General features: G+C 38.8%; 1 protein-coding gene across 4 annotated transcripts in view; it reads left to right on the forward strand.

Moving 5' to 3' along the window:
* The window catches only part of ATP6V1C1 (ATPase H+ transporting V1 subunit C1), a 53,256-nt gene extending 32,898 nt beyond the window's left edge, over positions 1-20,358 (forward strand). For 3 of the 4 annotated variants that reach the window (XM_025393797.1, XM_025393799.1, XM_025393798.1), the window contains 7 exons: positions 612-710; positions 2,599-2,667; positions 10,329-10,421; positions 10,508-10,601; positions 12,076-12,173; positions 13,674-13,800; positions 16,059-20,358. In XM_025393797.1, the coding sequence (XP_025249582.1) occupies positions 612-710; positions 2,599-2,667; positions 10,329-10,421; positions 10,508-10,601; positions 12,076-12,173; positions 13,674-13,800; positions 16,059-16,154 (676 nt within the window). In that variant the 3' untranslated portion in view covers positions 16,155-20,358. The remainder of the gene's footprint in view (positions 1-611; positions 711-2,598; positions 2,668-10,328; positions 10,422-10,507; positions 10,602-12,075; positions 12,174-13,673; positions 13,801-16,058) is intronic. The other variant, XM_025393796.1, reaches the window with a different exon arrangement.
* Positions 20,359-21,234: the final 876 nt, after the last annotated feature.

Consider the following 21,234-nt stretch of genomic DNA (forward strand, 5'->3'; position numbering starts at 1 on the left):
CCCCTCATACTATGACTACTACAAGTGCAGCTTTAAGCATGAAAGTATTCAAGTTGTGCCTTCATATCTTAGAGGGAAAGTTGATTGGATACTATGAGTGATACAAACAGGGCAAGACATATTTATTATAGCAAAGTGATTACTGGAAGGCAAATGAAGACTGATTTGAAAGAGTTAATTATTGGGTTAGCTACCAAAATTGCCTGGTATCAAATAATACCTAAGTGAGGGAAGAACACTGAAGGTGTTGTGCTTAGATGACATAATTTCATAATTATATGGTAGAATAGACTTTAATTGATATCTAATGAGTAGATAGCACTTTTCCAGTCAAGGTATTATATATGTAGGCAAGAGAAGAGCTGAGTTACAATAATTAAAGCAAACACAAAACACTAGAGGCAAATTGTGATAGAAGATATTTCCTTGGTTGCCAGGGTAGGATATATTCAGCTAAATGATGACTCCTTACAAAGTAAAACTCTTAACTAAGACTAATCCCTCTCAATGTATATATAGTATATGTGAAAATGATTAGCCTGCTGTTTCTTTACTTGTGTTACAGAAGCACATAATTATCAGCCTAATGATTTTTTTTTTTAATTCCTCAGAGGAAGTTTGCTAACTAGAAGTCTAGCAGAAATTGTGAAGAAGGATGACTTTGTTCTTGATTCAGAGTATCTCGTCACATTACTGGTAGTAGTTCCCAAGTAAGTCTTTCTATTACAAAAGGTTTTACTTGTTAAAATACAAGAAAAATGTTAGTATCTAGTATTGTAGTTTGAAGTTTTCCATAAAATCCAAGCGTAAAAGGAATATAACCTTGCCATTCATTCAGTCAATCAGCATTTGCTCATGTGGCACATAAAGTAGAAATTAGATCATAACCTAGCAATGGAGACTTCAATTATAAATTGAGTTTCCAAATCAAATTTAGCAGCTTGGTAGATTTGGCTCATTCAAACATTAAGTAATGCTAAATTATTGATTGTTTAACAAATACAGATTTTAGATTTCTCAAAATAGGAAGGTCTTTGCATTTTTTCCCAAAAAATTCTTTATGACTGGTTAGGATGAATTAAGCACTGTAAGACACAAAGAATGGATTAGAGCAGAGATTAGCAATTTTTTTTTCTATAAAGGGCTAGATAGTAAGTATTGTAGGCTTTGTAAACAATGTGATCTCTGTCACAACTACTCCACTGTGTCAACTTTGTGGTTATAGCTTAAGTTGCCATAGATGATATATAAACGAATGGATGTGGCTGTTTGAATAAAACTTTATTTACAAAACAGGCTTGGCTATGCGCATAGTTTGCTAACCACTGGACTAGACAACCTTTGATATCTCCTTAGGATTAGGCTTTCTGTGTTATTTAATATTTGATCATAGTTAATCTTGAATGAAATGAAGTGAAACCTTTGGGTACTTGTAGGAAGACCTGGACTCTGTGCATGTCTGTATAGCACTATTAATGGTTTCACTTTTGACTTACACTGAAGTCTTGCTATCAGGGAATGTTTGGGGGATCCGAACTCAGGTGGGACGTTTGGGTCTTTTTCAGAGTATCATTGCATGAAGACTTCCTTGCTGTGCTCTGCATTTTTATCTGGTTCAGAGATTGGGAGTACTAGAAAATGATGCCTCCGTGGAATTTGCAGTGGCTACAATATTGTCTCAGTTCTGCATTTTTTCCCCTTTATTGCAGTATGCTACCTTTTGGATTTTTCTTTGCAGAGGGAGAAGGCCTTAAATCTGAGGATTTCACTCCAGAAGTTTTATTTTGTGTTCTAGTTACATAACTCCCCTCTGCTACACTGAAACACTGATTATTTATAACAAATTCTATGTATCTGTGCTTTTTTATACTATGTAGGAAAATAACTTTTGCCCAGATAAAATATTTGACTCATTCAACCTTTATTTAAAACTCGAGGTCAAAACCAGAAATTTTTATGGTTTTCTGTACCTTGTAATTGAAACATAGGACCTAAGACATCTTACATGATGAATTATTCTCTATCCTGGCCTATAAACACTATAATTATTTGTTTTCAATCTCAAACATAGTTGTCTCTCCCCACACCCCGGGAAGCCAGTGGCCTCTAGAGGTGGTTGTTGCACAATACTTTGTGGCAACATAGTTTACTGTCACTTCATTTACTTACTACCTCATGGTACTCTGTGCTTTCCATAAATACAGTTTTTTTCAGTCCTTCATAACTGCCACTGAGCAGGAGTGATAGTGATTTTAGCATGACCATTTTTTAAAAATGAGGCACTATATGTATGAACTATGCAGCTTGAAAATAATTTACAATCTATACTGTGCTTTACTTCCTTGTCAAACGTAGTTCTAGGATGTGCCTCTTTTACAATAGTTACTGGAGTAGGGTGGTGATCTGTATTTCTGCATTACTCAGTGTATTGGAAATTCATTCTCAGTAGGAAACCTGAATTTTTTTTTGTTACATAGAGTTGGAGTATACTTGCTATAGCCAGATTTCCTATTTGTCACATAATTTTTTCTCTTCCTTGATATGGCAGGAAATAGGACTTGTTTTTCTTTTCCAATGTGTATTGTACCTTTCCTGCAGGTTAAACCACAATGACTGGATTAAGCAGTATGAAACACTAGCCGAAATGGTAGTTCCAAGGTCTAGCAAGTAAGTAGAAGTTTTTGTAAAACCATTTGGTTCCTAGAATTCCTTTCAGAGTTTGGATGTTGGCTGAGGAAATATGTTTGCAGTCTTGCTTTTGTGATAAATTAACCTCATGAGTGAGTTCTGTGAACTCTAGTTGTAATAATTTTAGACCTAGAAGGGACTTGGCACAGTCTGTTTGACAGCCTCCTGTTTATAGACTTAGAAGTTTGAGGCCGGTGAGGTATTAATAGTTTGCCCAGGGTCACACATCTCGTTTGTGGCAGGGCTAGAACTAGAACCTAGGTGTCTGGTGTGGTACTTTTTCTGCCTCACTGTGCTGCCTTTTGAAAATTATTTATTCACTATTACATACCTACTATGTGTCTATAATTCCTCATTTTGTTTGGCAAAGGAAGTGTACCAGAATGGCTACTGGACTGCTGTATTGATCTCCAGATGTTCACCATCACTTTGAGCTTAGATTTTACCCAATCTGTATGTTCCTTTTATTTAAAAAACAAACCTGTTTTTATTAAACACTTTTTAAATTTATAGATTTAACATGCATTGCCTAATTTGAAATTTACAAGTCTGTGAAGAAGCATGGACAGGTATTACTCTTATTCTCATGGAAGAAGAAGTTAAAATGCTTAAATAGTTCCCTGAGGCATATGGCTGTGTAAAGCGTCCAATGGCAGAGTTAGGGCTGGAACTCACATCTTTTAGCTCCAGGTCCTGTACCCTTTTTACACTATTCCATGTCATTTTTCCATGTTCTGCCATTGCCACACTAGATATTCTTTGAGAAAATATAAATACAGTGTATCTCCACCCATTCTTTGAAAAAATATAAATACAGTGTATCTCCACCCCAAAGGATTCTTACAGATACATATATGCTTCAAGGGGAGGCAGCAGGGTGAAAGATATAGGAGGTAGTCAAGAAGTGGAATTAGTAAGGTCAGGCCCATGAAATATTTTCTTTTCCAGTTTCATTGTGTCATGTGGGAAGTAGCTTAGTATAATGGAAAGAGTCCTGGACCCAGGGATCTGAGTTCTATTGCTGGTTCTATCACTGGTAGAATCTGTCACTCGTAGGGTCTGTCAGCGGTAGGGTTGTGACTTCAGGTTGTCCAGGTTCTTGGTGTTTTAAACAAAGAATTGGACAAAATGCCCAGCAAAGCAAAATAAGAATGAAGCAACAAAAGAACAAAAGCAGGGATTTATTAAAAATGGAAGAAAGTACACTCCACAGTGTAAGAGCGAACCCGAGCAGTGGCTCAAGTCCGGATACAGAATCTTCTTGGGTCTGGATAACTCCTACAAGTTTCCCATTGGCCACTTCATGCTCACCTCATGTAAATGAAGTGGTAGCCTGCAGTCAGTCTCATTGGTTGCAGAAAGCAGCCAACCAGAGGCTGAAGTGAAGTTACAAAGGTCACACTCCTGTGCTTTCTGCAACCAATCAGAAGCTAGGGTGGAGGTAACAAAGTTATACTTCTCTGCAAATGAAGACTTGGCCTGGAATCAGTCTGATTTGTTGCAGACAGCGAATTTCCCATCTGCCATGCTGGAAAGGTCAAAAGAAGTAGCCTCTGGTCCTTTTGTTACTTAGGCATGGAAAGTTAGGGTTTTCCTTTCAATTTAGTTCTAGGAAATCGGGGTGAAACAACCTTAGGTTCCCTGCCTCCAGACCCTATTCTCCTGCCTCAGTTCTGCTACCAACTTGCTGTGTAACCTGGGGTAAGTCTTTTAACTTCTCTGGCCTCATTTTCTTTGTCTATAAATGAGCATAGCCCCTTCCTTGTATATATTTTGAAGATATTTTAAGGCTTGATGAAGTATTCAAAATACAAGATAATGTTACTGTATTTTCACAAATGTTGATCTTTTAGGAACTGAACAACAAACTTGTGCTCATTGTGAATTTTTTTTTTTTTTTCTTTTGGGGGAATACCTTCATTCTTCACATGGTAACCTGAAGACTACAGTTATGTCTTCATATTAGTGTCTCACTTAGGCTGTTGATACTGACAGATCTGTAGGGCATTAGAGCCATAGAGATTGACTCTGTGTCTAGGAGGCAGGTGGAGGAGGAGAATGAGGACCCGGTGCACACAGAATGTCCTCCAGAGGTGGACATACGCCAACCCAGATGTCCAGGGGGATGGTGTGTAGGCTCATTAAGTAAGCTCAGATTTACTCTGATAGAAGGACTTTAAAAATATTCCATCAGAGATTTAGATCTTTGGACAGTCACTTTAGTAGTTTAAAGGGCAAATTTCAGGCAGGGAACAGTTTAATGCAGTCAAGACTTGTTTGCAAATGACTTGTTTTTTATTTTTTTTTTTTATTTTTTGAGACGGAGTCTCGCTCTGTCGCCCAGGCTGGAGTGCAGTGGCCGGATCTCAGCTCACTGCAAGCTCCGCCTCCCGGGTTTACGCCATTCTCCTGCCTCAGCCTCCCGAGTAGCTGGGACTACAGGCGCCCGCCACCGCGCCCGGCTAGTTTTTCGTATTTTCAGTAGAGACGGGGTTTCACCGTGTTAGCCAGGATGGTCTCGATCTCCTGACCTCGTGATCCGCCCGTCTCGGCCTCCCAAAGTGCTGGGATTACAGGCTTGAGCCACCGCGCCCGGCCTGCAAATGACTTGTAAGTGCACACTAATCTTCTGAGAGCTCCCAGCCTTTCCTTGCTCAGTGAAAACATCTGTTCTACCTATTTCTCAGTTCAAAGTACATTTGGAATCACTGACTCAAAAACTTACCTGTTTAAATTTAGTCAGAGACCACATAGCACTAGCTCAAATAGCACCATTAAGAGTATGTGCAAGGCCGGGCGCGGTGGCTCAAGCCTGTAATCCCAGCACTTTGGGAGGCCGAGGTGGGTGGATCACGAGGTCAGGAGATCGAGACCATCCTGGCTAACATGGTGAAACCCCGTCTCTACTAAAAATACAAAAAAAAACCTAGCCGGGCGTGGTGGCGGGCGCCTGTAGTCCCAGCTACTCGGAGGCTGAGGCAGGAGAATGGCGTGAACCTGGGAGGCGGAGCTTGCAGTGAGCCGAGATCGCGCCACTGCACTCCAGCCTGGGTGACACAGCCTGAGACTCTGTCTCAAAAAAAAAAAAAAAAAAAAAAAAAGAGTATGTGCAGTTAATGTAGGGGCAAATAGGCTTTTTTGAGTGAGCCTGGAATTTTGTCTGCCATTTAGGAAAGATCTCTATGACCTGATGCTGAATTTTTGGTTTATCACACCCAGCATTTCTGAGTAATTACTATGAGCTAGTCATTGTTCTATGTGCTTTACACAAGTTAGTTAATTATGGTAGTAACATTACTTTTTGGCATGATAACTTGAGTGATTATTGTTGGGAGTAGTGAAGATGAAAGTGGAATTCTGAGGTAGAATCGATTGAAAAATATTCACTCTAATATCCAATCTAGTATTTTTCAATCTGTTATTCTAACTGTCCTCAAACCTGAAAGAATTTTAAAATTCACAAAATATAACTATTTGTAAAATGTTCTACAAAGATTGGACAGTTTTGAAATACTACTATTACTGTGAGGCTAAATGCAGCAATGTGTATAAATGCCATGTCAAGGCTGTGGACAAAGAAGTGGAGGCTGGGTTGCTGTTCTGCTTTTTTTTTTTGTAGAAACACTGTTCAGAAAGAGGTGCTTTTCACTTGTCCTTTCAGAATTACCACTTTCCTTTTTTTAAATTTTTTTATTTTTTGTCTACTTTTGCTTATTAAAATAGTCTGATTGAGTCAGATCACTGGTTAACTTTTGCCTTTTCTCTGTCATTGGAAGCAACATCACAAACTCATGGGTGCTTCACAGATGTTTTTGTTGAGAGATCTGAAGTCCCCAGTGAAGCAGAACAGCCTAGCTAAGAAGTGCAGAAAAAAATGATACTGGCCACTGTCCAGGAGTTTCTCTATGTTTCAGAGTTTCTGAGGGAGATGGTCTGTTCTCCTGTCAGTATCACTTCAACCACAGCCATGGCTCTAACTTCAACTGCAGTTTTCGGACTCCTAAATCTTTATCTGTGGCCAGCTTTCCCCCTACCTGCAAACTCACATACCTGGGTTCCTACTGGACCACTCCATGTGGTATTTCCTAGGTAACTGACACCCCAATCTCAGACTCAAACTCTCTCGTTGCCTTGAAGTATATGGCAGCAACAGCTGCCCAGTGATCCAAACCGCAAGTGTGATAGTCATTTTGGAATCTTCCTTCACCCTTGCACCCCAGCTCCCCAACAGACCCCCCTGCCTGCATTAGTCTAATCAGTTGTGGCATTTCCACCTTCCATAGTATTTGGTTGAACCATTAAAAATTGCTGTTTTGTAGGTCAAAAAATGGTCAAATATCCACAATTTCACATGGTTAAATCTACTCTCCCCACTCCCCCAAGACCCACTGCCACTGCTCCAGCTCTGACTCCCTCATCCCTTGCCTGGACCATGGTAATTGACCCTAGCTGGTCTCCTTTTCTCCGGTATTTTCTCTTCTCATCAGTCCTCCACGTTGCTGCTGTTTTCATCTTTGTGACATACAAATGTGTTACTTTCCTGTCTAAAACCCTGCTTATCCCTTCCTATTTTGACTGCCTGCACTCAACACACACACACACACACACACACACACACACACACACCCCCTTCTTGTACCCTTATATGTATATATATATGGTTTTTCTTTTCTTTTTTTTTTTTGAGACACAGTCTCTCTGTCACCCAGGCTGGAGTGCAGAGGCGTGATCTCGGCTCACCGCAACCTCTGCCTCCCAGATTCAAGTGAGTCTCCTTCCTCAGCTTCCCAAGTAGCTGGGATGTGCTACCACACTCAGCTAATTTTTATATTTTTAGTAGAGATGAGGTTTCACTATGTTGGCCAGGCTGGTCTCGAACTCCTGACCTCAAGTGGTCTGCCTGCCTTGGCCTCCGAAAGTGCTGGGATTACAGGCATGAGCTACCATGCTGAGCCCCAGTTATACATACTTCTTGCAATTCCTCAAATGCACCATGCTATTCCACATCTGTATTCATTTGCATATGGGGTTCTGTCTGGAACGTTATTCTCTTTTTTGCCTTTCTTTCAAACTTCCACCTGGTATCACCTCTTTGGTGAAACTCCTTTGACTCCCCTCAGATAAAGTAACTAATTCCCCAGTGTATCATGTATATTTTCTGTTGCAGCACTTACAACTCTGTATTGCAGTTACCTGTTTATGCCTGTTTCCTTTACTAAACCCATACCTGGAGATCAGGAAATGCTGTCTTAGTTTTATAGTAATGTCTAGCAAGCACTTGCATTACAGAGTCTTAGTACATGTTAAATGACTACAAGTCCATTATAGTAAGGACTCGTGGTTTATTTTTTTATACAGTTTTTAAGAAATACCTTTCCCTAGGGGAAAGAGAAAAAGCAAGTGGCTTTTATTTATTTTTCATAATAAGGTGGCAGAGTAGGATTTAGTTATAAGGTGAGATGGAAGTTTTATCTTGGCTTTTATCACCATCAGGACTTTGAGTAAGCCATAGGAATTTGCTGTGTCCCAGATCTCTGCACAATAGCTAGGAACCTGTTTAATAGGTAACCTGCTCATTGACACAGGGCCATGTCAAGCACCAAATGCTTTTGGAAGGGTCTTCAAAACAGCAAAGTGTTGGATACTAAAAGATTAGTATGCTAATGGTGAAGCATTATTTGTGGCTCTGAAATAGCCTGCAAGTTAGATTTAGATTTGTTTTGATCTCAAGCAGTTCACACATCACTGAGTAAATCTTGGCAAAGCAGAAGATCCTTAAACGGCTTTTTTAATCGAGCTCTGTCCACTTGGTAGCTGCCCTTCATTGGGTTTGATGGATACCAGGAGCAAGAACTAAGGGTAATCATTTTGAGAAGATACAGTCTAACAGGAGGTTTCAGTGTTCTAAATCCAGAGTACTTGCGTTTTCTCTGCGTGTCAGAAATGACAGTGATCAGTACTCCCAGAGCTGTCTGCTGGCCATTCGCTAGGGAGGTGCCCCTGCTGGCTGGCTGACCAGAAGTGGGGTAGATTTAGTACTTAAAACCATCCTGTGATTAAACACTGTAGTTGCCTCCTGAATTTACTTGGCTAACCAGGTGGTTCTTAGGCTTCAGGAAAAACTACACTTGCTTTAAAAATTTTTTTAATACAGTATCTTTAAATTCCCCAGCATTCCTCCATTTTGTAAAATTTACTTTTTCTGATTTCAGAAGTACCACATTGTAAGTAAAAACTAAACATTAAAAAACAAAGAAAACAGCCAACAAAAGGGCACGGGGCCCTTTTGGTAGTGAGGGATATGTTTATCGTCTAGATTGTGGTGATGGTTTCATGGGTATATGCGTATGTCCACACTTCAGATTATAGACATTAAATGCGTACAGTTTTCTGTATAACGATTATATCTCAGTAAAGCTGTTTAAAAAACACTAAACATTAGAAGACCTCCAATATGTGAAAGATAGAAAGGAGAAGAGACTCCTCTCAGTAACATTCCCTGCCCCAAGGTTATCCCTGTGGAACAGCTGCCCGTGCAGCCTCGTGGACCTCGCGTAAGGACTTCTATACAGGAGGCACTGTAGGTAAATTCTGAAAGCCAAATTTGGGCCATACTATCACAAGCGATACCATTCCCATTTCAAACAGTGGACTTTCACCCAAAGTATTACAGATTTAAATGACCATTAAAATTTCCTGGCAGTTGTGTCTAGAAAGGTCTTTCCAGTGATGTCCATGGAGCTGTGACTGAATGGAAGTTGTGACCTCACTGGGACCTTCTGAAGCCTAAAATGGAGCCATGGGATGCATACAAGCACATTTATTCAGAGATTATTTAGACAGTTGTGTTCATCAGGTTTTTGGTTTTTTTTTTTTTTTTTTTTTTTTTGACAGTCTCACTCTGTCACCCAGGCTGGAGTGCAGTGGCACAATCTTGGCTCACTTAGCCTCAACCTCCCCAGCTTCAGTGATCCTCCCACCTCAGCCTCCTGAGTAGCTAGGACTACAGGCGTGCACTGTCAAACCTGGCTAGGTTTTGTATTTTTGTACAGACACAGTCTTGCCATGTTGCCCAGGCTGGTCTCAAAGTCCTGAACTCAAGCAATCACCCACCTCAGCCTCCCAAAGTGTTGGGATTACAGGCATGAGCCACTGCACCTGGCCTGTCAGTTTTTGATTGAGAGATGTCATGGGAGCAAAGGAAAGATCCAAGGTTTGATGTACTGGCAATGCAGAGAGGCTAGGCTGGGCCTCAGTGGGGCTGAGTTGGCCTGGAGAAAGGAAGAAAGAATTAGGTTTCCAGAAAAGAAAAGTGTGCTTATCAAGGAGACACTGGAAACAAAGCAGCCTGGCGCTAATGTTGATTGAAAAGTGTGGTTCTTAGTGTTTGGATACTTTACTGGAGTTAATGTCTAATTTTGTTGGTTAGTAAGAAAAAAAGTATCATTAGCAAAATAAATCATAAACATTCAGTGTATTCAGTGTTTGAGGCAATCCAGTTTGAAAAGCTTTGAGGTAATTTGGGAAGGGCTATTATACCCTACTTTTCTCTTCCACCTGTTTCTGAATTTTGCCCTTAATATGAAAGACAGCAATACGTATAAATCTTTAAATGGACTTCTTTTATTTTTTTTCCATAGTGTTCTTTCAGAGGACCAAGACAGTTACCTGTGTAATGTCACCTTGTTTAGGAAGGCAGTTGATGACTTCAGACACAAAGCCAGGGAAAACAAGTAAGATGATTATTTTTGTGTGTATTTACTTTGTTAGATCAATTGTATACAACATGAACAATTTTGTTTTTTCCCCCCAAATTTAGATTCATTGTTCGTGACTTCCAGTATAACGAAGAGGAGATGAAAGCAGATAAAGAAGAAATGAACAGGCTTTCTACTGATAAGAAAAAACAATTTGTATGTGTTTTAAATATTTAGTATTATCAACATTAAGCAGAAGAAAAAGTGGTATTACTTTCCTTTGATTTAAAAGAAAGTAAAAATCTGCTTTGGTTTTAAGACATTTGATTTTAGTGTTTTTTTTTTTTAATTGAATAATTAGAATGAATTTCCTCTAAAGCTTAACTATTCTAGAGATAACTATTCTATTTCTAAGAAAGCTTTCTTCTAAAGCTTACATCTGTCTTAGATCGAATAGAATAGTTACCTTAAAATACATACTTAAATTACTCCACCTAAATCCATATCAGATATTAATTTTAAATGCAGTATTCTGGTTAACGTCCTTGTAGGTGAAGGGAGATTTTAGTTAAGTAACAAAGTTCTTTTCAGTAAGACTTTTTACTTTCTTGAGGCAGATTTGTTCAATGCCTCAGTCTTTTATTGAAGCAATTTGTATTGAAATTATTGGAGAATTGGTGTGTTCTAGGTGTAATGGGAAACAGGTGGAATTGTGAAAATGAAAGATGGTGTTAACTTTCTTGCCATCTTCAAGTGTGGGATTACTGTGAAGACTAAAAGCTTGTTTGGAAAGGGAAACATGAGTGAAAATGTGTTTCTCTTAATAATGTGAGAGGAAATGAAGGGATATACTGAAAATTCTTTCCAGGTACTTTATAAGCCATATCAACTAGGAGGAAACTAATTCCTCCAAGTAATGTCCAAAATAACCAGCTTTTTAGGGAAAACCCAAAATCCTTTTATAGAATAGATATTTTGACCAAAGATTTCCACTTTGTTTTGCTATCCTTTTTGCTTTAATTAATTGGTTGGTACATCCAAATGAGCCTAATAATGTTATCCAAGTAAGTGTTAGCTGAATTGTTAATGTATGTCTTTTAAGTATCGAGAGAGAAGGTATTTAAAATCCGCTTAATCGTACTAAATATATGAAGTTTAAAAAGAACTTACACTACATAATTTAGAATGTAAAGAGATTTTAGATGTCTAGACCAACTCCCTTTTTTACAGATGGGAAAACTAAGAGCTAGGGCTGTTAAATGACTTGCCTACATAACTGTTTATCTTTGTTATGAAGTTGTTTGTAAGTTGAATTTTATTTTACATGTATTAAATATTTTAGAGTATCGTGTAGTAAATTCAGATCTTTGTATTTTGATTTTCAAACCTAAGGCATTTCTATATTTTGTACTGATTTAACTACTTTTATTAAAATATATACCTTTTTCTGTGTTAGTGAATTGGTTCAATGCATTTTAGCATCTGTTGAGATCACTCAGTAGTGGCTAACCTTTTAATCTAATTTAAGGTAAAATATCTGAGATAATGAGAATGATAGTGAAACATGTAGAAAGTGAATTATGTGACTTAAGTCTTCTATAGATTCCTAATATGTAGTCACTTAAAAAAATTTATCTAATTGCTATTTCTAAGACCAAATTTGTGGTAATTTTTTTTTTTCTTTTTATAGGGACCACTTGTGCGGTGGCTGAAAGTGAATTTTAGTGAAGCATTTATTGCATGGATTCATGTGAAAGCGTTACGGGTTTTTGTTGAGTCTGTTTTAAGGTAAAGAAAGTTAATTGTCAAACTTGGAACTGAAGAGTTCATAGATGCCTTACATTGGACCTCTTTATTATAACAGAGTCCAGCAATAGGAAATTGATTTGGAGAAAGCAAAGGGCCAATCATGAGACAGAGGTTGTCAGTATCATCATACAGCTTATACAATGCGTATTAGTCTTGTTCTTTAGCACCAAGTTTAGAAAAAGAGATTTATGCTGCCATACCCTCAGGTTCTTTTTCTTGTGTAGGTACTTAAAAGTAGATTAAATATTAACCAATATTTGTTTAAAAGGAAGATCTTTCAAATGTTTTATATGTCATTGGACACATAGTATGCTGATGACTTATTGGAATCATTTCATATTAACCTAAAGTATTTTTATATTTTGAGATACTTAAAACATCACATTCTGATCCAATGTATGGGTTGCTCATATTAGAAATAGTTCTTAAAAACCCAGAACCTTGGCCGGGCACAGTGGCTCACGCCTGTAATCCCAGCACTTTGGGAGGCTGAGGAGGGCAGATGACGAGGTCAGGAGATTGAGACCATCCTGGCTAACACGGTGAAACCCCGTCTCTACTAAAAATATAAAAAAATTAGCCAGGTGTGGTGTCAGGCACCTGTAGTGCCAGTTACTTGGGAGGCTGAGGCAGAGAATCACTTGAACCCAGGAGGTGGAGGTTGCAGTGAGCCGAGATTGCACCACTGCATTATTGCACCACCGCACTCCAGCCTGGGCAACAGAGTGAGACTCCGTCTGAAAAAACAAAGAAAAACACCCCAAAACTTATGTGTAACTATGCTCACTATTTTTAAATTTTTTCAAATTTTCAAAGTAGATGTGGGTAACCTCATGTTATTACCATAAAAGTATCTGCTGACCTTACTTATTATTACTTCCTGAGGATATTCATATATTACCTTACAAATTGAATGGTAAGCCGGGTGCAGTGGCTCACGCCTGTAATCCCAGCACTTTGGGAGGCCAAGGTGGGCGGATCATGAGGTCAAGAGATTGAGACCATGCTGGCTAACATGGTGAAACCTCGTCTCTACTAAAAATACAAAAATTAGCTGGGCGTGGTGGTGCGTGCCTGTAATCCCAGCTACTCGGGAGGCTGAGGCAGGAGAATGGCTTGAACCCAGGAGGTGGAGATTGCAGTGAGCCAAGATTGCACCACTGCACTCCAGCCTGGCGATAGTGAGAATCCGTCTCAAAAGAAAAAAAAAATGGAATGGTAATTGAAGTAATTCCTAGCAATTGGCTTAGAGATTTCTAGTGGACAGTGAGTACCAAAGTTTTACATTTCTGTTTATATTAAAGTTTTTTGTGTATATTAGTTTCAGTTTCTATATATATTAGTTGAACTTGTAAAAGTAAAGTGAGATACTGTCTCCCTGTTAACCATGATTAAAGAGTATGAGAATATTTGCTTTGAAAAGAAAATCTCTTTACATGTTTGCTTGTATTGCATACTGTATTTCTGCTTTTTTATAAGGTATGGCTTGCCGGTGAACTTCCAAGCAATGCTACTTCAGCCTAATAAGAAAACTTTGAAGAAACTGAGAGAAGTATTACATGAATTGTATAAACATCTAGACAGCAGTGCAGCAGCTATTATTGATGTAAGTACATATTAGCCCAGTAGAGTAAGAATTGAAGTGAATTTCAGAAAAAAATGATTGAAAGAAGATAGAAAAGGGAGAGTAAGTATGATACTTAATCATTTTTTATTACTTTGAGGTTCTCAGTTTGTTACATGAACATAGTAATTTACATCGTTTACCCTGTTTTATACTAATTATAGCTGTGTTTTGCTTCTTGGCATTTCTACAAGCTGATAGTTATCTTGCTGTGTATCAGATGTTTATAGCTGCAGAAATACGGAAACCAGTGATACTAGTTATTTATAAAAACTATAAATTGCAGAGAGGAAGAAAATAAGCAGTTATTTTAATTTTATTTGATAGAAGCGAGAGAGTCAATAGATGAGTATTTTCAAGGTAGGTTCATTTTTCTAAAATGGCAAAATGGCGTATCTGGGCATGGTGACATATGCCGGTAGTCCCAGCAACTCAGGAGGCTGAGGCGGGAGGATCACTTGAGCCCAGGCCTTCGAGACCAACCTGGGTAACGTAGCAAGACCCCATCTGAAAAAAGAAAAAAAACAGACCAAAAAATATATATATGTGTTTATATCTTCTTTTAAACAGAAGTGTTATTTTTTAAACAAAAGAAGATATAAACAGAGTTACTCGTGTTTTTTTGTTGTTGCTGTTTAAAATTGTAGTGGGCCGCCGGGCATGGTAGCTCATGCCTGTAAACCCAGCACTTTGGGAGGCTGAGGTGGGTGGATCACCTGAAGTCAGGAGTTCGAGACCAACCTGGCCAACATGGTGAAACCCCATCTCTACTAAAAATACAATAATTAGCTGGGTGTGGTGGCGGGCACCTGTAGTCCTAGCTACTCGGGAGGCTGAGGCAGGAGAATCACTTGAACCGGGTGGGGGTGGTTGCAGTGAGCCAAGATTGTGCCACTGCACTCCAGCCTGGGTGACAGAGGGAGACTCTGTCTCAAAAAAAAAAAAAAAAAAAAAAAAAAAAATTGTAGTGGACTTTTATTTTATATTTTTGGTTTTAAATATCTTGCTGATTTTTTTTTTTTTCTTTTTAAAAGTTTAGGGTGGATGGTAGTATCTCACATAGGCATTAATTAGAACTATGAAAAATCAGTTTTTCTTGATAGAAGGAAATGCAGGAAATGACTTGCTAAACTTGTTTTATTTTTCTTTCTTTCTTTTTTTTTTTGAGATGGAGTTACGCTCTTTTGCCCAGGCTGGAGTGAAGTGGCATGATCTTGGCTCACTGTAACCTCCGTCCCCTAGGTTCAAACGATTCTCCTGCCTCAGCCTACCAAGTAGCTGGGATTATAGGTGCCTGCCACCATGCCTGGCTAATTTTTGTATTTTTAGTAGAGATGCGGTTTTGCCATGTTGGCCAGGCTGGTCTTGAACTCCTGACCTCAGGTAATCCATCCACCTCGGCTTCCCAAAGTGCTAGGCTTACTGGCATGAGCAACTGCACCTGGCTGACTCGCTACACTTTCATGAAATTGTGGATAAAATAAGAGGTCTAATTATTTGATACATAAATGTTCTAGCAGTAAATTCTTACAACATGCATATATAAAAAGTGTTATCCTTGCTTGTTTTTTGTTTTGCCATCAGATCTTGCTCTGTTGCTCAGTCTAGAATGCAGTGGCATGATTCTGGCTCACTGGAGCCTCAACCACTATGCTCAAGTGATCCTCCCACCTCAGCCTCCCATGTAGCTGGGACTATGGGCACGCACCACTGCTCCTGGTTAATGTGTTTATTTTTATTTTTTGTAGCTATAGAGTCTCACTATGTTGCCCAGACTGGTCTTGAACTCCTGGGCTCAAGGCGTTGGCCTCTCAAAGTGCTGAGATTACAGAATAAGCATTACTTTTAAATCATACTTGCTTTATTTTTACTCCACATTTTGTAAGTCTTGTATCGCATCAACTCAGTATTCTAAGTCCAAGATTTAAAAAGTTAATTTTTACAGTGTACATAAAAAAGGTTGGTGGGATCATGCTAAATACATATGCAGGCTTTGCAGTCAGAATGCTTGAACCTAGCTTTACCACTTACTGTCTGTGTTTCCTAGGAGAAGTCAGTCTTTCAGAGGTTGTTTTCTTATTTGCAAAATGGGAATAATGTCTAACTCAGATAAATTAACCTTAAGTGCATACATTTAGCCCAGAGTAGATGTTCAATAAAAAGGTAAATGTTAATACTTGCTTTCTTTTTTTCTGAGTTCTGTAAATACAAAATTGAGTAATTGTTTATTTTTTCCATAGGCTCCTATGGATATTCCAGGTTTAAACCTGAGTCAACAAGAATACTACCCCTATGTGTACTACAAGATTGATTGCAACTTGCTGGAATTCAAGTGAAAATGGGCTCCTCCCCCGACAATCCTGTCCTTGTGTTGGTGTGTGCTAACAGAAATAAGTTGCAGTATGGTCGTACTTTCACCTCTAGTATCCTTTGCTTGCTTCTGACCCCCTTTCCTAGGTGAATTCTCCCACAGTGGTCTGTATCTCAACATTTTCTTTTTAAAGGAAAATATATATATATATAGTTTCTTTTTATTGATCAGGTCTGTAAATGTGTACTAAAAAAATCAGAGTTTATTTATAAACAGAATAGTTTATTTAAAGAGAAGTTCTTTTCCTTATTGATATCATGGTATGCATTAATTCCATTTGTTACTATTGTGCACAAATGCCCTGTTCACAAGGGAATGGTGTAAACATTTATACTGTTTTGTTCACTGTATTTAGTAGACATAACTGTTGAATAGTTACTGAATCGTGATGTAAAGAATATGTGACCATCTTCAGGTATGGGATTTCTAAATGTTTCAAATTTCAATCAATGAGCACTGTCAACACCCACAGGAGGAATAAAATTACCTGTGCAAAGGTGTATTGTGGTGTGTGTAACTTAAGATTACAGTTCAGTTTGAGAGTTAAATGATGTCATAGCTCACTTGCTATGATACTTCCAGGATTTTGTTATGTGCTGAGGTGTAACCATTTGTGTTACCTGACGTATGATTTAATTGAGCCAAATTTGGGTCAGAACTAAATTTGAAGATTACTTCTCAGTATATGATGGGTATTTACATTTGAACACTAGAATTTTAGGTCTCTCAAATAATTAAGTATAGGGCCAGTTTTGAATAAAGTCTAGCAGAACTATGCAGCTTTAGTCATTTGTTTTGTCTAAATCTGTATTTTACGTATTTTCTTCTTAAGATCTGTAATTTTGGCATTTATGTCATTTGTGACGTAGTCTGAAAATAGAGACATTGGTGGCCTTTAACATCTCAGAAGTGAATGACTTAGTGTAGTGTCCTGAAAGAGCTTTTAAAAGAGGATTTTGTGGCAATGCTTCTCTTACTATGTACTCAGAGGTTTGCAAATGGGAAAAAGAAGTTTACATTTCAGCTTAGGGGCATGTCTAAGCTGTGCTATTCCCTTTAGAAAATTAGCCTCCAGAATATTTTGTTTCAAAATTTTATGTTATTTCATAAATAACTTTAAGCAAATACAGACGTCCACAATGTAGAACATGAGAGACCCCCTCCATCAATTTCCACCTCCCGAGGGAAGTTTATGTATTTTTCTAGGCCCTTTTCTATGTCTTTACATCTCTCTCTCTCACACACACACATATACACACACAGAGTTTATTTTTAATAAAATAGCATTATACTATGCACATTCTGTCACTTGCTTTTTTGCTTAATAGTACATCTAAGATAATCCTTTATGTCAGTGAAGCTAGAGCTACCTCATTCTTTTAACCAGCTACATGGTGTTCCATCGAGTGTCTGCCATCATGTGTTTAGCCGAGTGAATGGTTAGTCTGCTTGTTTTTAGTTTTTGCTGTTAACAAACACTGCTGCAGTCAGCATCCTTGCACAGATTTCTTTGTATGCTTGTATTAGTTTTTCTGTAAGATCCCAGAACTAGAATTTGCAGGGTCGTAGGTTATGTGCATGTAAGTTTTTGACACTCACTGCCAATTCATCTGTCAGAATTCTAAACTAAAGACATGTTTGGAATGTGGATTTATCTTCAGTTTTTCCTTGGACAAGAGAAAGCTGTGAAAAATTTTGATATCAGAAAATTCTGTTTTTTTGTCTTCTTTTGCAAAACATGTCACTAACCTGAAGCTCAGCCACACAGTGACTTTTAAGGTTTTATTTAGACTTTACTGTTGTTCTCATGAGAATAGGTACAGACTGCGTAAGGTTTAAAATCCCAGCATATGTCGAAACTACGGGACTTTCACTGTGGTTTCCGCCAGGGGACTTACAGCAGAGTGGCTGAGTGCATGCTCTGAGGCCAGGTCCCAGCTCTGCTGCCGACGAGCTGTGTTGTCCTGGGCAGAATGGTCTCCGAGTTCCAGTCCCTCCTCTGGAACATGGGCATGGTTAGAGTGGCCACCTCGTTAGGGACGTTGGGGTGAGTTGGTGTGACCCCATGTGCACAGAGAGTGCTGCGAGTGGTGCACGGTGAGAGGCTGATGCAGGTACTTAGCCCTTGGGGAACACATGTAGTTCCTTTTCACTGTGTTTAATTTGGGAAAATCCAGGTCCACATCATTGTAGAGTCCAAGGGTTAGAAGGAAGTCATTGTGTCTAACATAACGTCGGAGCAGTTTGTGTCACTGAGCTCCAGTCTGTGCTGGATTATTGATAGTGTTGGTGGCCATCACCATTCCTGGGAAGGGACTGTCCCAGGCCACTTGCCTCCCCGAGGAGTCTCCTGGTTCTCCTCGAGGATAGTGCTTAGATAACAGATTCATTAAATATTTACTGAGCGTCTGTCAGGAATCATTCACATCCACACCATCCTCCCGGCCCCTCCCTGTGTTGTTCATGGAGGGAGCACTGGCAGTCCCCATTTTCATGTATGGAGACTTCAGGTCAAAGAAGTGAATTCTTTGTTGAGTTACAAATTTTGAGCCAGTCAGAATTTGAACCTAAGATTTCTGACTGCGGGGTGTCACACTTCCCGCCCCACACTCAACTGTTGTATGAATGAGCCAGACACATTCCTTGACCTGAGTCCGAGATGGACAATGGTATAGGAAAGATATTAGGTATGGAGAATCAGATGTTAACTTGTATTGCTATTTGTTTTGTTTTGGTTTTTTTGAGACAAGGTCTTGCTCTGTCACCCAGGCTGGAGTGCAGTGGCATGATCAGGGCTTACTGCAGCCTCAACCTTGACTGCCTGGGCTCAAGCAATCCTCCCACCTCAGCCCCCTAAGTAGCTGGGCCTACATGTTTGCACTACCATGCCTGGCCAATTTTTTAAATTTTAGCACAGATGAGGTCTCAGTATGTTGCCCGGGCTGGTCTCGAACTCCTGAGCTCAAGGGTTCCTCCTGCCTCAGCCTCCCAAAGTGTTGGAGTTACAGGTGTGAGCCACCGTGCCTGGCCTGTGTTGCTGTTATTTTTGGCAGGAACCCAGGAGTCCAGAACATTTCATCTGTGATGGGTTAGATAATGTGTCTAGTTGTTTGCATGCCAATTTTAGCAGCCTCAGTTATTCAACCTAGGAGATTTTTCTACCTCTCTACTACCCTGCTGAAGTTGCTCTTCAGCAGAAAATCTTTGTGGAACATATTCCACACTTTGAAATCTTCGTGGGACAAAAGATCTTTGTGGAACCAATCTTTGTGGAACATATTCCAGCTTTTTGAATGAGTGCATATCCAGTAGTACCTTTAAAGTTATACTTTGTACATAACAAATACTCAGCAAATGTGAACCTTTATTTGCTCTTACTTCAAAATTAGTCCCAAATGTTGGAAATAAAATATAGGACATTGATCTAGATAAGAGGTTTTTCTCCTTCATTCTCAGATGTTGAAGAAATCAAAGTAGCATATGCACAAGGTTAAAAACCACATATACAAATACTATAGAACAGCTTATAATGAAAACTTTGCCTGCCTTTATAAAAAATGTGATTATCGTCTTCTGTTAATGTCAATAAAAGATGGTTTGTCCTAGAAGGTCTAAAAGTGGTATTATGTTCTGGAGGAAACCTAGCAAAAACTTTCCTAGTTTAGTACTTGTCTCTAAATTGATGTTCACCCATTTCAATATTGCAGACTTGTTCATGGTCTTTATTTTTCTAGCGTAGGTAACAGTTGATTCTTTAGATTCATATATGCAGGCAATTCTTGCTTTCTAAAAAAAAAGGAATATGGGACATTGGAACCATTTTATTCACCAGTGGATTTACCCTTAGAGTATTTTTAGATCTGAGCGATGACTTGTTAGAGAAAAAGGGAACAGAGTAAAGCCATGGAAGCCGTGAACAGTAGGAGACTGCCGCCTGGCATGGCTTCTTCTTCTGGAGAAGATGAAACTGAGGAGAAACAAGACAACATCCTTCATACCAAGAATGGTCAAGATGATGCAAGAAGAAAAAGGCTTTCAAACAAATCAGAAGGCAGTCAACAAACACAAGGGGGACATTCCTTCTCTGGCAGATGCTCAAAACTGAAATTACTTACTGTGTACACTGGGGCTTGTACTTGGGGAATTTAATAAAAATGCTCATTACCAAACTCCATAGAGATGTGGTTTAAAGTCTTAAGTAGATCCGAGGAATAACCTACATTTTAAACAAATACCCAGGAGAATCAGAGGCTAGGGGTTAGTCAGTTATTATCGGATACTGTCTTTTAAAGATTCTTCCTCTGAACCCTCAGATTCGGGTGTTGATTTAGAATTTATAAGCATCTTGAGGTCTCATTCAAGTAGTGATTCTTCTCTATTCACAGAGACCACACTTACTAGAATCTTCATGGGTAAATCAGCTTTTTCTACTGTCATTTGAAGAAATATTCCACTTCGTTAAATCAGTAGAACTGGAGAGTTCTGTCTCAGCAGAAATTGATCAATAAAGATGTCTTTTGCCCTTGGAAGGCCATAGAATAATATCAAGTTGAAATTTGCAAGAACTCTTAAGATGATCAAGGTCACATTTTCATCTTTTAATTGAGAACTCATTCTGGACATGATTTATCACTGCTTTTAAAGTGTAAAAAGGAACAACCAAGCAGACTTTGAAAGAATGGTTTATGTGAGGAAGCCTTCCTCCCCCCCAGAAAAGGGCTATTAAGATGAAAGTGAAAAAAGGAGTTGGAGGCAGCAAAGGTTATTGTTGATGTTGGACAAAGGAAGGAATAAACTGTATGATGCCACCTTGAACTTGAAAGTCATTTGTTTTTAACTAGAAGATGAACAGGAACTATTTAGAATATCAAATCCCAAGAACAGCTTTCATGTATTTTGTTAGTTCCTAGATAATGTGGATGACCTCACCACAAAGTCCTGTGACAGATCTTAATTATTTTTTTCACCAGCACAACTTGCCATATTTTACATAAACTATTTAGATGCATATTTAGACTGTTTCTCAAGAGTGCTTTATAGTCCAG

This window comes from Theropithecus gelada, chromosome 8, assembly GCF_003255815.1.
Source record: "Theropithecus gelada isolate Dixy chromosome 8, Tgel_1.0, whole genome shotgun sequence".
Taxonomy (NCBI): domain Eukaryota; kingdom Metazoa; phylum Chordata; class Mammalia; order Primates; family Cercopithecidae; genus Theropithecus; species Theropithecus gelada.